Source organism: Pan paniscus, chromosome 2, assembly GCF_029289425.2.
Source record: "Pan paniscus chromosome 2, NHGRI_mPanPan1-v2.0_pri, whole genome shotgun sequence".
In the NCBI taxonomy this organism is placed as follows: domain Eukaryota; kingdom Metazoa; phylum Chordata; class Mammalia; order Primates; family Hominidae; genus Pan; species Pan paniscus.
Genome location: NC_085926.1, coordinates 44678498 through 44692300, shown reverse-complemented (window position 1 = coordinate 44692300; position 13803 = coordinate 44678498). Strand labels below are relative to the sequence as shown.

The 13803-nt window shown below is 41.8% G+C and overlaps 1 protein-coding gene across 2 annotated transcripts; it reads right to left on the bottom strand.

Moving 5' to 3' along the window:
* Positions 1-449: 449 nt before the first annotated feature.
* On the bottom strand, positions 450-12886 carry ZNF501 (zinc finger protein 501). Of its 2 annotated transcripts, none has more exons than XM_057301707.2 (3): positions 10038-12886; positions 8495-8579; positions 450-5857 (listed from the first exon to the last, which is right to left on the bottom strand). In XM_057301707.2, the coding sequence occupies exon 3, from the start codon at positions 5630-5632 to the stop codon at positions 4817-4819; it is 816 nt and encodes a 271-aa protein (XP_057157690.1). In that variant the 5' UTR covers positions 5633-5857; positions 8495-8579; positions 10038-12886; the 3' UTR covers positions 450-4816. The 2 variants fall into 2 exon arrangements, with proteins under 2 accessions (XP_057157690.1, XP_057157691.1); XM_057301708.2 differs by having other exon boundaries at positions 10331-12886.
* Between the last annotated feature and the right edge of the window lie 917 nt (positions 12887-13803).

The following is a 13803-nucleotide window of genomic DNA, read 5'->3' as shown; positions in this document are numbered from 1 at the left end:
AACTGCAGCCTCTGCCTCCCAGGTTCAAGCGATTCTCCTGCCTCAGCCTCCCAAGTAGCTGGGATTACAGCTGTGTGCCACCACACCCAGCTAATTTTTGTATTTTTGGTAGAAACGGGGTTTCACCATGTTGGCCAGGATGGTCTCGAACTCCTGGCCTCAAGTGATCTGCCCGCCTTGGCCTCCCAAAGTGTTGGGATTACAGGCATGAGCCATCATGCCCGGTCAAAATGAGTATACCATTTTAACTCCCATAAATAATGTTTGAGAGTTCCAGTTGCCACACAAATTCACCAATATTTGGGGTTGTTAGTCTTTGTTTTAGGGATTTAAGAATGTATGAAATGTATCTTGTTTTAATTTGCATATCTCCCATGACTAAAGATGCTGTATTATCATGCATGGTTCTCCACAGAAACAGAACCCATAGATGGGGATAGAAAGAGAGAGAATGATACACATTGATTTTATTTTAAGGAATTGGTTACATGCTTGTGTGGGCTGGTGGCTGGCAAGTCCAAATTCTGCAGGGCAGGCCAGCAGGCTGCAGGCCCAGGGAAGAGTTGTTGCAGCTCAAGTCCCAAGGCAGTCTGGAGACAGTTCTTTCTTCTTCAGGGGACGTCAGTCTTTTCTCTCTTAAGGCCTTTAACTGATTGGCTAAGGCCCATCCATATTATAGAGGGTAATCTGCTTTACTCAAAGCCTACTGATTTAAATGTTAGTCACATCTAAAAACCACCATCTAGACTGATGTTTGACCAAACATCTGGGCACCATAGCTTAGTCAACTTGATACATAAAATTAATCATCACAGACACTGAGCATCATATTCATGTGTTAATGGCTAGTTGTATATCTTTGTTTAAATGTCTCTTCTTTTGCCCATTTTTAATTGGGTTGTTTATATTTTTATTTTTCCTTAGTAGGAGCTGTTTATAAATCTTGGGTACAAATCCCTTGTTAATATATCTGTTATAAATATTTTCCCCGGCCGGGCACAGTGGCTCACACCTGTAATCCCAGCACTTTGGGAGGCCGAGGCGGGCAGATCACAAGGTCAGGAGATTGAGACCACGGTGAAACCCTGTCTCTACTAAAAAATACAAAAACTTAGCCGGGCGTGGTGGCGGGCCCTTGTAGTCCCAGCTACTCGGGAGGCTGAGGCAGGATCGTGTCACTGCACTCCAGCCTGGGCGACAGAGCAAGACTCCGTCTCAAAAAAAAAAAAAAAATTTCCCCAGCCTGTGGCTTGTCTGCTAATTTTCTTAAAGGTTTCTCTTAGTGACAGAATATTCTTCATTTTCATTAATTTATTGATTGTATGAAATTATTATATTTTTAATTTTATGGCTAATGTTTTCTCCTGTCCAACAAATCTTTGCCTACCTAATGTTTGCAAAAATAATGTTCTAAAATTTCATTTCGAGTTTTATGGTTCTGGGTTTTATGTATACATCTAGGATTCTTGTGTATTTCTTTTTTACAGAAGTCCTGGAGTATTATTAATAGTATCTCATTTCCATTTTACAAATAAAAGGGGGCAATGTTCAGAACTTTACCTAAGGCCATACTTCTAGGGCTCAAACTCTAGTCTCATTATAGCACATTTTCTGCGTTCTCTAATATATGCCATGAAGCTTTCACTAAGCCCCCAACAAACCCAATGCCCTACAGAGTTTTTTTGAGACAGAGTCGGACTGTCACCCAGACTCTAGTGTGGTGGCAAGATCACAGCTCACTACAACCTCGAACTCCTGCACCCAAGCGATCCTACTTCAGCCAAACACTGGAATTACAGGTGTGCACCACTGCCACCAGCCTACACAGATATTTTCATAATACCACCTTTACTACCCTAAAATGAAAATCCTAGGAAATATAAACCACGTACATATATACATTATTAAAAAATAAATCACCTAGCTTAATATGAAAAAGTCTTAAAAACAACATATTTATAATAAAAACGATATATATTTCAGTATGTACAGTCTTGGGCATGACTGCAATACAACACATAGGGAGTAAAATACTTGATCCTATGCAGAATCACTAAGAATGTGACAACTACATTGCAAATGGATTCAAGTGTGTTATGCTGGTTACTCAGATAACAGGTGGAAATTTTTTATTTTTATTTTTCAATTTTTGTAGGCACATAGTAAGTGTATATATGTATGGAATAAATGAGATATTTTGATACAGGCATAAAATGCATTAAAATCACATCAGGGTAAACAGGTTGTTCATTTGTTTTTGAGGTCTTGCTTTGTTGCTGAGGCTGGTCTCAAATGCCTGGGCTCAGTTGATCCTCCTTCCTCAGCCTCCTAGCTAACAGGTGGAAATTCTGTCAACAATGTGGGGTGAGTTGGAAATTCAAAAAAATTTTTTTGGTACCAAAGAATTGTTGAGCAATTGTTTATTTGCTTTACTGAGCACACCTCTCATCCATTGTTAGTGGATTAACTAAACATCTGGGAGGTCACACTCTCTATCAAAGCTACCAAGGCACATACTTCTTCTTCTTCTTTTTTTTTTTTTAAGACGTAGTCTTGCTCTGTCGCCCAGGCTGGAGTGCAGTGGTGCAATCTCAGCTCATTGCAACCTTCATCTCCCAGGTTCAAGCAATTTCTCCTGCCTCGGCCTCCTGAGTAGCTGGGACTACAGGTGCCCTCCACCATGCCGGCTAATTATTTTTGTATTTTTAGTAGAGGTGGCGTTTCACTATGTTGACTAGGCTGGTCTCGAACTCCTGACCTCAAATGATCCACCCACCTCGGCCTCCCAAAGTGCTGGGATTACAGGCATGAGCCACTGTGCCCAGCCTGAGAATTACCTTATAAATATCTTGCACATGTGCCTAAAGACAAGGATGCTGCATATGCAGTTTTGCTTACAACAGAAAAATAAAAGCCATTAAGTGTCCACCAATAGGGAACTAATAATGGTCTATTAAGACAATGACACACTGGGCAAGGGTGGGGGAAAGATCTTTATTTACTGATACAGAACAATCTGTGAGATGGATTAGTCTTAAAAAATGGACAACTGTGTATATTATGCTACCATTTCTTTAAAAAAAGAAAAAAGAAAAAAAAAGTAAAGAGAAGGAATCAAGGATTGAGAAAATAAGCCACAGCCTGGGAGGAAAATATTTGCAAAAGACCTATCTGATAAAGGTCTGTTATACAAAATATACAAGGAACACTTAAAATTCAACAATAAGAAAATGAGCAATCCAATTAAAAATGGGCAAAACCTCTAACAGATACCTCACCAAAGCTATACAGATGGCAAACATATGAAAAGATGCTAAATTCATATATTATTGGTGAACTGCAGATTAAAACAATTAATACCACTACATACCTATTAGAATAGTTAAAATCCGACCAGATGTGGTGACTCACACCTGTAATCCCAGCACTTTGGGAGGCTGAGGCAGGCGGATCACTTGAGGTCAGGAGTTCGACACCCACCTGGCCACCTGTGTCTGGTTTTCACAGATTTGGCATCTCACACCAACAGGAAGGTTCAATGGTGGGAAATTACCTGTATATGACTTTGGTATTATATAAACCAGAACTGCAAATCTATAAAGATATAGATTTGAGATTCAATTCTGACATTACCTGCTTGACTTTGAGCAAGTCAAACATCTTCTCTTTTTCCTTGACTCTAGGATGTGAATAGTAACTCCTACCTTTCTTGCAAGCGTGCTTTTAGCGTTAGAGGTGCTTGTTTACATTAAAGAGCTTAGCATAGCCTAAAGCTCCATCAAAAGTATCCTTTGATTTCTTTGCTTTTTCATGGCTTTTAATGAGCCATTAGGCACTCCAACCCATCAGCATCCCCAAGACACTGTTCTCTCCTTCCTTTGACAAGTGGCTAGTTGTTAGTCGGTGGCATCAGTTGCTGGAACCTGGGATCTTAACATCTTCTACCCTCATCTTCCCTTAAGAGACCACATTTGGTGCTGTGCTCCTAGAACTCAAAACAAATACAGCCACATCCTCATCCACATGCTTATATTCTCCTCTATATTCCAGTCCTCTCTACTGTCATATGCCTTCTCCTAATCATCTGCTGCCAACCCTAAACACACACAGAAGTCCCACAACATGAGGTTTTATTCAGTTAATGTCAGGGAGGCTTTCCGTTTAATGGAAAAGTGAAACTTAGAGCTTAAAATCAAATTAGATCTAGTAATAGAAAGTATCAAAATTTAAATGAAGATCTTGAGGGTATCCAGAAATACACCCCACAACGTCCACTCAAATCCCAATCAGTACATTTTTCTCTGATTAAATCTGAAATTTCTCAAGGACAAACCAGTCTTAGATTGTATTACCCTGTTTAAACCAAGACATTATAGTTTAAATAGACGTCTGTAGATCATAAAATCATAGCCCAATTACAAAATGTTCTTAAGAAATAATACATTATGAGAACCAAACAACAATGCTGATTTACTTGTCAGATTTTGATATTGTAAATAAACTTTTAGAATGGCTAATTAATGGCAGTTAACTGTCACACAGAACTCATTTTATTCTCAGGACAACCCTAGGAAATATCCCCATTTTTCTATTGGGGGGAATGGGGAAACTGAGGCTCAGAAGGGATAAGGTTACAGCCACTGAGCAGCAGATAAGGCATCAAACTGCAGACTAGGACACATTAGGACACAACATTTCTTGTTCAAAATACAAAATATTCATACTAGCTACAGATTGAGTCTTACATTCCTAGGAATTTAGGAGAAAAAAAAGGCGCTTCCATACAAATCTTCCCATACTCATTATATTCCAAATTTTACTCTCCAGCATGAAGCCTCTGATGTCGAAGAAGTGCTGAACTGTGCCTAAAGGATTTCCCACATCCAACACACTCATAAGGTTTTTCTCCAGTATGAATTCTGTAATGCTCACTAAGGTGTGCTTGTTTGCGGAAAGTTTTTTCACACTCACTACACTTATAAAGTTTCTCTCCAGTGTGAGTCCTTTCATGTTCAACAAGGGAAGAGTTCTGAGTGAAGGCTTTACCACATTCAGTGCATGTGTAGGGCTTCTCTCCTGAATGAATTCTCTGATGCTGCATGAGACATGCACTCTGATTAAAGGCTTTCCCACATTCATTACACTTAAAAGGTTTATCTCCAGAATGACTTCTCTGATGACGAGTAAGGCATACGCTCTGACTGAAGGCTTTGCCACATTCTGTACATTTATATGGTTTCTCTCCAGTATGAATTCGCTGGTGTTTAATAAGGGATGGGCTCTGACAAAAGGCTTTTCCACATTCATTGCATTTATAGGGTTTCTCTCCAGTATGAATTCTCAGATGCTGAACAAGAATTGCTTTTGTTTGAAAGGCTTTCTCACATTCATTACATTTATAAGGTTTCTCTCCGGTATGAATTCTCAGATGTTGAGTAAGATTTGACTGTTTACGGAAACAACTTCCACATTCACTGCACACATAGGGCTTCTCTCCTCTGTGAATCCTCTGGTGCTGGGTAAGAGATGATCTCTGAGTAAAGAACTTTCCACATTCACTACACTTTGAAGGTTTCTTCTGCATGTTAACTCTCCCATGTTTCATTCTGAGTGATATTTGGCTGGAATTCATGCTGCTTGTAACACCAAATTCATACTTACAAGTTTTTTTTCCTCAAAGGTGATTATCATTAGAGTAATACAGTTCTCCTAGGAAAGGTTACTGTGTGTATGTGCTCACACACATCACACATGCATTGCTGTCCTCTCATTCATCCCTGCAGGATTCCCCTTCCTCTTCCTTGTTCAGCCTGCATTCTCAACTTCTCTGAAAGTGAACCCCTGATGATCAGCCTCTCTGAAGAGATTAAGTAGTGACAGGTATTAGGAATTCTATAAAATTCCATATCACAATTGATTCTGAAACAATCAAATACTAAAAACTAACCCAGGTAATTTGGGATCATCCAGATTTGCACCCACAGTGATAAATAACTGGAAAATATGAAAGGAATAAGTATCCTAGACTTGGGCATATAAGTGTTACGGAAACTTACTGTCCACTTAGTCTCTACTGCTCAAAAAACAGAGGAATAATAACTCTATTTCTTTAGGTTACCTATAATCATGGCAGGCTAGTGATAGTCAAAGAGTTTCCTTTCTAAAACTTCAAATGTGATCCAGGCTGTAACTTTCACTAGGCCTATCTCACCAATCCTTCCTCATTCAGTCGCCTTTACAGGTGCCTCATTGGATCTCTCTTTCTCTCCAAAACATTCACCATCTATAATTCTCTCCCTAGGCCTAACTGGAAACCTATAGGTTTGAAAACTAGGGTCCTGCTTACTGAAAGAAAGTAAGATATCACTGTTTTGTTTCAGGAAAATTAGAGAAGTGGTCCTTAAAGAAGAAGGTTTAATTGGACAGTAACTTGACTACAGCATCATGGTCCAGGTGCTGGCCCTCACCTTTGTAGTCAAAGAAATCTGAAATATACTAATCAGATTTATAAGGGGAATGAGAGAGAAAATAAAGTCACTTCATTTATTTACAATGAAAAACTTCTGTGCTTAATATAGAGCTGGTTAACATATTCTCTGGACTTTAGAAAAACAGTATGTGAACCAAATCACTGTCATTAGAGCACTCTTTGGGAAACAAAGAACTGGAGAAAGAACAAAATATTTAATTGATCATAACTAAATGATTATCAAATTTTGAAACCCTGGTGCCCTAAATAAGCCACACAGAATTAAAGAATGAATATTCAGGTGCTGCACGTCAGAGCAATCTCTTCCCTAGTTGGTGCTGGAGACACTAACACATTCTTCTTCTCTGAGGCCCATTTTTGTCTGTTTTCTAATCATGTAAATTACACAACTATATATCCTCACTTTAAAATATTTAGATAATATAGAAGTATATAAGATAGGCCAGGCATGGTGGCTCGCACCTATAATCTCAACACTTTGAGAGGCTGAGGCAGGAGGATCACTTGAGGCCAGGAGTTTTAAGAGCAGCCTGGGCAACATAGTGAGATGCTGTCTCTACGAAAAATAAAAAATTAGCTGGGTGTGGTCATGTGCACCTGTAGTCCCAGCTACTCAGTAGGCTGAGGTGGGAAAATCACTTGAGCCCAGGATGTTGAGGCTGGAGTATGCCATGATCATGCCACTGCACTCCAGCCTAGGATACAGAGCAAGACCCCTTCTCTAAAAGAAAATTTTTGTTAACAAAATAAACCTATTCCTTTCCCCAGAGATTATCAAGTTTGAAGTATCTTCCTTCATTCCTTTTTTCTTCATATTTTTCTATATACATATATCACTTGATTCTCTTTAAATAAATGAAATTGTTCTACAGGTTCTGCTCTGCAATTTGCTTTTATTTCCCACTAAAAAATGTGTCTTAGAGATCACTGCATGTTGGTACATATGGATCTATTGGGGCTGAGAGTCAAATGATACACACTGCTATATCTGTACAAATTGTTCACGACTACCTGCTTGGGCAATGCCTGTACCATACTGTTTGTTAAATATGTGGACTATCTTACCTAAACCTATCTTTATCTGATGTATTAACTTACAACATGGATATGCTATATACAAAAACAAACTCCAGTTGGTTTAAGCAACCAGATGTAAAACCAAAACTCTAAGCACATTTTTAATTCCTTTACTCTCATTTTTCCAAAATAAAAAGGTTTTTTTCTTATCATACAAAAGAATGCATGCTCATTCTATTAAATAGTCAGCTACTCCGAAGAGGAAATCACTTGAAACCCAGCCACAGAAAATAACAGTATTTTAATGGACCTTCTTCTAGGTATCTCTTGATGCATATAAACATAAATACGTACATAAGTGTACATATATTATGCATACATATCAAACTAATCCAAATTCTTCAGGACACAGTCATATTCTCTTCACAGAGTTCCCATAACCTAAGAATACAATTTACCCAGAATTATTTTACTGAGTTTGACAGACACCCAGGCTCCATGTTGCCTTTTGATAGCCAGTGACAATGTCAGCTGCAATAACTTAAGCTCTTGTTCTAAACACGGCCAGAAGCCCATTCCATATTCTCTGAGGAAATACCTAATCACATTTGCAATGGGTTTTCCAATAATTTACTACCCATATTCCTTGATCCAACCACTACACCATTAAGGCATCATGCTGAGCAGTTCAATAAGTGGTTTAAAGATGTGCTACCAGATGACTGTAGAGTCTTCAGTTCAGGTACTCTGATAAGAACTTAGTGCACTCTAGGACCTGTCCCATAACCAATTATTCCATAGCCGTTTTCACAGTGGGCCACCCTCACTGATTTGAGTAAAATGGTATCCATTTCTGTGTGGTTCTGCATTTTCTGCTGGGTCCACATTTAGTGGACATTGGTGGGTCCCACCATAGGTCTGCCATCACTTCTGATGGCAGTCTCACAACCACCACCATCCTGGGCTCTCTAGTTAGAGTTAACTTACCAAGAGACAGGTTGTTAGGAGCACAAGCAATACTGGCTTTTCTCCTGGGGGCTCTTCTCTTGAGGAAAGGCAGGAATTTGAGGCACTGAGGGAGGAAAAAGAGCCACTCATAAATTGCCAGCCTACTTCCTACACCTTCTGGATTCAGGGTAACTCAAGAACATCCCATCTCTAACCAAATGACCATTTTAAGTTCAAATGAAAGAATATCGTTATTATCCTAGAGGAGTATCTCCAATGACAAAAATTAGTGAGTTGGCAGACTTCAGAGAGATGTGGCAATGTACAAAGAGGGCAGGTCCTTCCTAGGACTAAGCATCTGGGCGTAAAAATTTCTTTATACGACATCAGGTTGGAGCCCAATGGCTCCCCTAAGCCTACTGGAAAAGCCATTGATTTCAAAAGTCAAAGGCTGCAGGGCTACAATAGAGGGCAGTAGGACCAGTAATGGACTCAGTCAAGAGGTGTGGATTCTAGTCTCAGCTCTGCCACCAATTTGTTCAATGACCTAACACAGGTCACTCAGTCTCATCCATTTCTTATTTGTTAAATGAAATTGAAAAGCTAGATAATATTTAAAGCTTCTTGTAATATCAACATTCTACAAAGCTTTGATTCTTTGTAGCTGGGAAAAGAGCAAAAACCTCAAATCAAGCCCTTCCAGTCCATCTTTGATTGAGTCTGTTTATTCATTTATTTGAAAAGTACTAAATGAGCTAGCAGTGAGGTGAGTGGGTCTTGTTAAGAACGGGCTGAATCAACAGCAGGGAAACTTCCTGTCAGTTATCCTCCTACAATTAGAATTGGGGGAATTTCTCGAAAATAACAAGAGGATTGCCTTTGTGTAAGGAGTATCTGCTGTAAGATGTTAAGGACTCTTCATAAGGGAAAGGTTTCAAGAACCCTCCTAATGCAAAGAACACTGTATTCAAAGGCAGGAACCTGGTTTCCTGCCTAATACATCCCAATCCACTAGCATCTCTTAACTGACACTGAACAAACTGTTTAATTATTTTCAAACGTCTCTTTTATTTCCTCATTTGGTCAAATAAGCCAGCAATTATTTTCAAGCTTGCAGTCAACCTTTAATATTTAGCTCAAATGTGAAACTTCACACCTCTTCCTTGTGGGAAAATTTTGACTTTTCCAAGGCCCTTCCTCGTCTACATTCTCAAAGAATTTTACAAGTTTCTACTGTAGGACTTTCTAGTCTGATTACATTCTGTCTTCCACCAGCAAACTTACAAGTATGGCATGGGCTCCAGGACTAGGACTTTTGAACAAGTTACCTAACCTTTTTTTGCTCCAGTTTTTTCAACTGTTAAATGGAGACGATACCAGTAACTACTTTACAGGGTTGTCGTAATGAATAAGTGGGTTACTACATGGCAACTACTTAGAAGAATGCCAGCTGGTAAGCATTCAATAAATAGTGCCTGCTGTTAAAGTATTGAGTCTACATGTCTTCATACGGTACCTATTTTGTTGTTGTTAGAGAAGAATAAATAATGAAGAGAAGGCACTAATTCTTGCATATACTTACTTCAACCCGCACAACTTTGGGAAACGGCAAGGCAGGAAACAGTATTTACTTCTGGAAATCAGAAAACTAAAGTGCCCAGAAGTTCACTGACATGCTCAAGTATGTATAAATCGAACCCAGGTCCTCCGACTCCCAGCCTAGGGCTCTCGAACAGCCTCTCCTTTCTTCATGGCAAGTTTGCCCTAGGCCTCGGGCCTCCGCTCCACAGGCCCTCCAGGAAGGAAAACGCCCTGCGTCCCGAGGGAGGCGCTGGAATCGACCCGCGGCAGCCGGGCACAGCAGAAACCGCTCACCATGCGCTTCCCGCGGCGCTCCCCGCGGCGCTCCCCTCTCGCACCTTGCAACACTCAGGTCCCTGGGTGCTGCCCTGCGGAAGGGAGTAAGTCCCGGACGCGCCCAGCCGGCGTGACGTCAGCAGTCCGCGCCTCGGCTAATAACGACTACCGTCTCCTCTCTAGGAAGGTGGGAGCGGCTTCCGCTCGGTGGTTCCTTCCCGCACGCAGCTACGGGTTTCGGTGCTGCGCCGGTTAAGCCGGCACCAGAAACAACCTGCGACCCCACCTGACGTGCGTCTTCCAGCACAGGGAAACGGGATGGAAGTCAGAAGGGTCGACCACAAGGAGCTCTTACTGTGCATCAGTTCATCCTGCAAGTCCGCCACATTTAGCTTCCTATGTTACTGTCCTTTGGGGATTCTCAAGGCTTTTCACAAAACTGGCTTCCACCTTCCTCACACACATCCTCATCTGGAAGAAAACTGACCTCTTCACAGAAACCCCTGACACCTTACTGACCCAGGATCTTTGTTCAGGTGGCCAAAAGAAAAAGTTCTGCAGGCCAGGCGCGGTGACTCACTCCTGTAATCCCAGCACTTTGGGAGGCCGAGGCGGGCGGATCACCTGAGGTCAGGAGTTCAAGACCAGCCTGCCCAACATGGAGAAACCCTGTCTCTACTAAAAATACAAAAATCAGCCGGGTGTGCTGGTGGGCGCCTGTAATTCCAGCTACTCCGGAGGCTGAGGCGCGAGAATCACTTGAACCTTGGAGGGGGAGGTTGCAGTGAGCAGAGACTGAGCCACTGCACTCCAGCTTGGGTGATAGAGTGAGACTCTGTCTCAAAAACAAAACAAAACAAACACTGCTTTGGGCTCAAATCCCTGATTCTCAGTGTATGAACTTTGCAACTTTACCTCTCTGTGCCTGCTTCCTCACTTACCAGGTATAATAATGGTACCACAGGGTTGTTGTGAGGATTAAGTGAGGTTAATACGTGTGAATTACTAAGAACATCTAGTATTTTTTAAATCTTCAGTAAATGTTAGGACTATTGTCTGTGTCTCAAATCCCAGCTCCAGTACCTATTGTTCTGCCCTGACTTCACTGACCTTTCAGGGCCTCAAGGTAGCACACCCATCCCTTTCTACAAAACTTCAGATCTTGCTGGCTCTAACTCAGGAAATATTTGCACACATGGGCTCATCTTGACAGGTAAAGTCCAGAGATAAAGGCATGAGTGGAGAGTACCTTATTCACTTCCAAGCATTCCTACTGATCTGCAATCTCAGGACAATGGGGCTGTGTGCACACCATCATATCCCTAGTGTGCAGCATATAGAAGTGAACACTTGCTGTATAAATTAATGAGATGCAGCAGAGAAATTATCCATTCCAGGCCAGGCATGGTGGCTCACACCTGTAATCCCAGCACTTTGGGAGGCCATGGGGGGCGGATCACGAGGTCAGGAGTTTGAGACCAGCCTGACCAACATGGCGAAACCCCGTCTCTACTAAAGATACAAAAATTAGCCGGGCGTGGTGGTGTGCCCCTGTAATCCCAGCTACTCAGGAGGGTGAGGCAGGAGAATCACTTGAACCTGGGAGGCGGACTTGCAGTGAGCCGAGATCATGCCACTGCACTCCAGCCTGGGTGACAGAGCCAGACTCCATCTTAAAAAAAAAAATATCCATTCCAATCTTCAGATTGGCTGTTTTCCCAAAATGGAGTCCCTTTTGGACACAAATCAGGAATGGTGGTGCCACAGACTGAGGCCATCGCTATCTTTGGCTAAAAAGTGACCCTTTGTAAAATTGTCAGTTGACATGCCATGTAACAATAATGTTAAGTTTCCCTCTCCAGGTGTCACATTCTCAGCACTTCTTTGGAATCAGATAGCAAGTTCTTCCCTCCAGCCCTAACATCTCACAGGCCAGAGAGCCTAGGTCTAATTATTCATTCCCCAAACATTAGGCTTCAAAGAGTCTCCAAATCAGCAGGGTGTAGTGTGTGGAGGACATTAAGTCTGGAGGGAGGCACCTGAGGTTACTAGAAACCGTAATCTGGAGTTTAATAGCAGTTTGGGCTGAGCTTCTTTCAATGAGGTGGAAAACGGATGGTAGGGATGGACACCAAAAACATTCCAAAACACTAAAATAACCTTAGCCCTGATGTGGCCACTGGATAAATGAAACTAATGCCACATATCGTCAAGATTAGGTTTCTGCCTTATGTAGAAAGTAGGGGTCAAAAGGTATAATCAACTTACTTGTCACCCTCACACTCAGGAAAGTCTGAGATTCTGAGAACAAAAAGCTTCTCAATCTTATACAAGTGAGCTCCTCACATCCTCAGGATAAGGAAAAGATTGGAGCACTAAGTGGTCAATTCTAGGCTGGATGCAGTGGCTCAGGCCTGTAAGGGAGTCTGAGTTAGGAGGATCATCTGAGGGCAGGAGTTAGAGATGAGCCTGGGTAACATAGCAAGAATCTGTCTGTACCAAAAAATAATATTAAAAAACTTTTTTGAGACAGACTCTCACTCTGTCACCCAGGCTGGAGTGCAGTGGCATGATCTTGGCTCACTGCAACCTCTGCCTCCTGGGTTCAAGCAATTCTCCTGCCTCAGTCTCCTTAGTAGCTGGGATTACAGGCACGCGCCACCATGCCTAGCTAATTTTCATATTTTTAGTAGAGACGGGGTTTCACCATGTTGGTCAGGCTGGTCTCAAACTCCTGACCTTGTGATCCGCCTGCCTTGGCCTCCCAAAGTGCTGGGATTACAGGCGTGAGCCACCGCACCCGGCCAAAGAATAAACTTTTTAAAAACTAGCCAGGCATGGTAGCTCACGCCTGTAGTCCCAACTGCTTGGGAGGCTGAGGTGAGAGAATCGCTTGAGCCTGGGAGGTCTAGGCTACAGTGAGCTAGGATCACACTACTGCACTCCAGCCTGGGCAACAGACCGAAACCATCTCAGAAACAAAAAAAAGTAGTCAGTTCTATAAAAAATAAAGAGGCATATGGAATAGAGGTATGACCAATACAGGGAAAAGTAAATGAAATGCAAGGACACTGCAGTTTAAACTTCATCTGACACTGGTTGTGTGGTCTTGAGCAACCCCAACATCTTTTCTCTTTTGTTCTGAGGATCTGACGTGGCTCCATCCGTGTCCTTCTAAAGTCATGAATTAAATTTCAGTGCACAATAAGCAAGACACTCAAATTCTTTATCATCCCAGGGCCCAAAATCTCAGGAAGTGCTTCCACTTTGGTACTTTTTTTTTTTTTTTTTTTAAGAGAGAGGGTCTCACTCTCTGACACGTAGGCTAGAGTGCAGTGGCATGATGCTAGCTCACTGCAGCTCCCAACACCTGGGCTCAAGCGATCCTTCCACCTCAGGCTCAGCATCCAGGATAGCTAGGACTACAGGCATGCACCACCATACCTGGCTTTTTTTTTTTTTTTTTTTTTTAGACAAGGTCTTGCTATGTT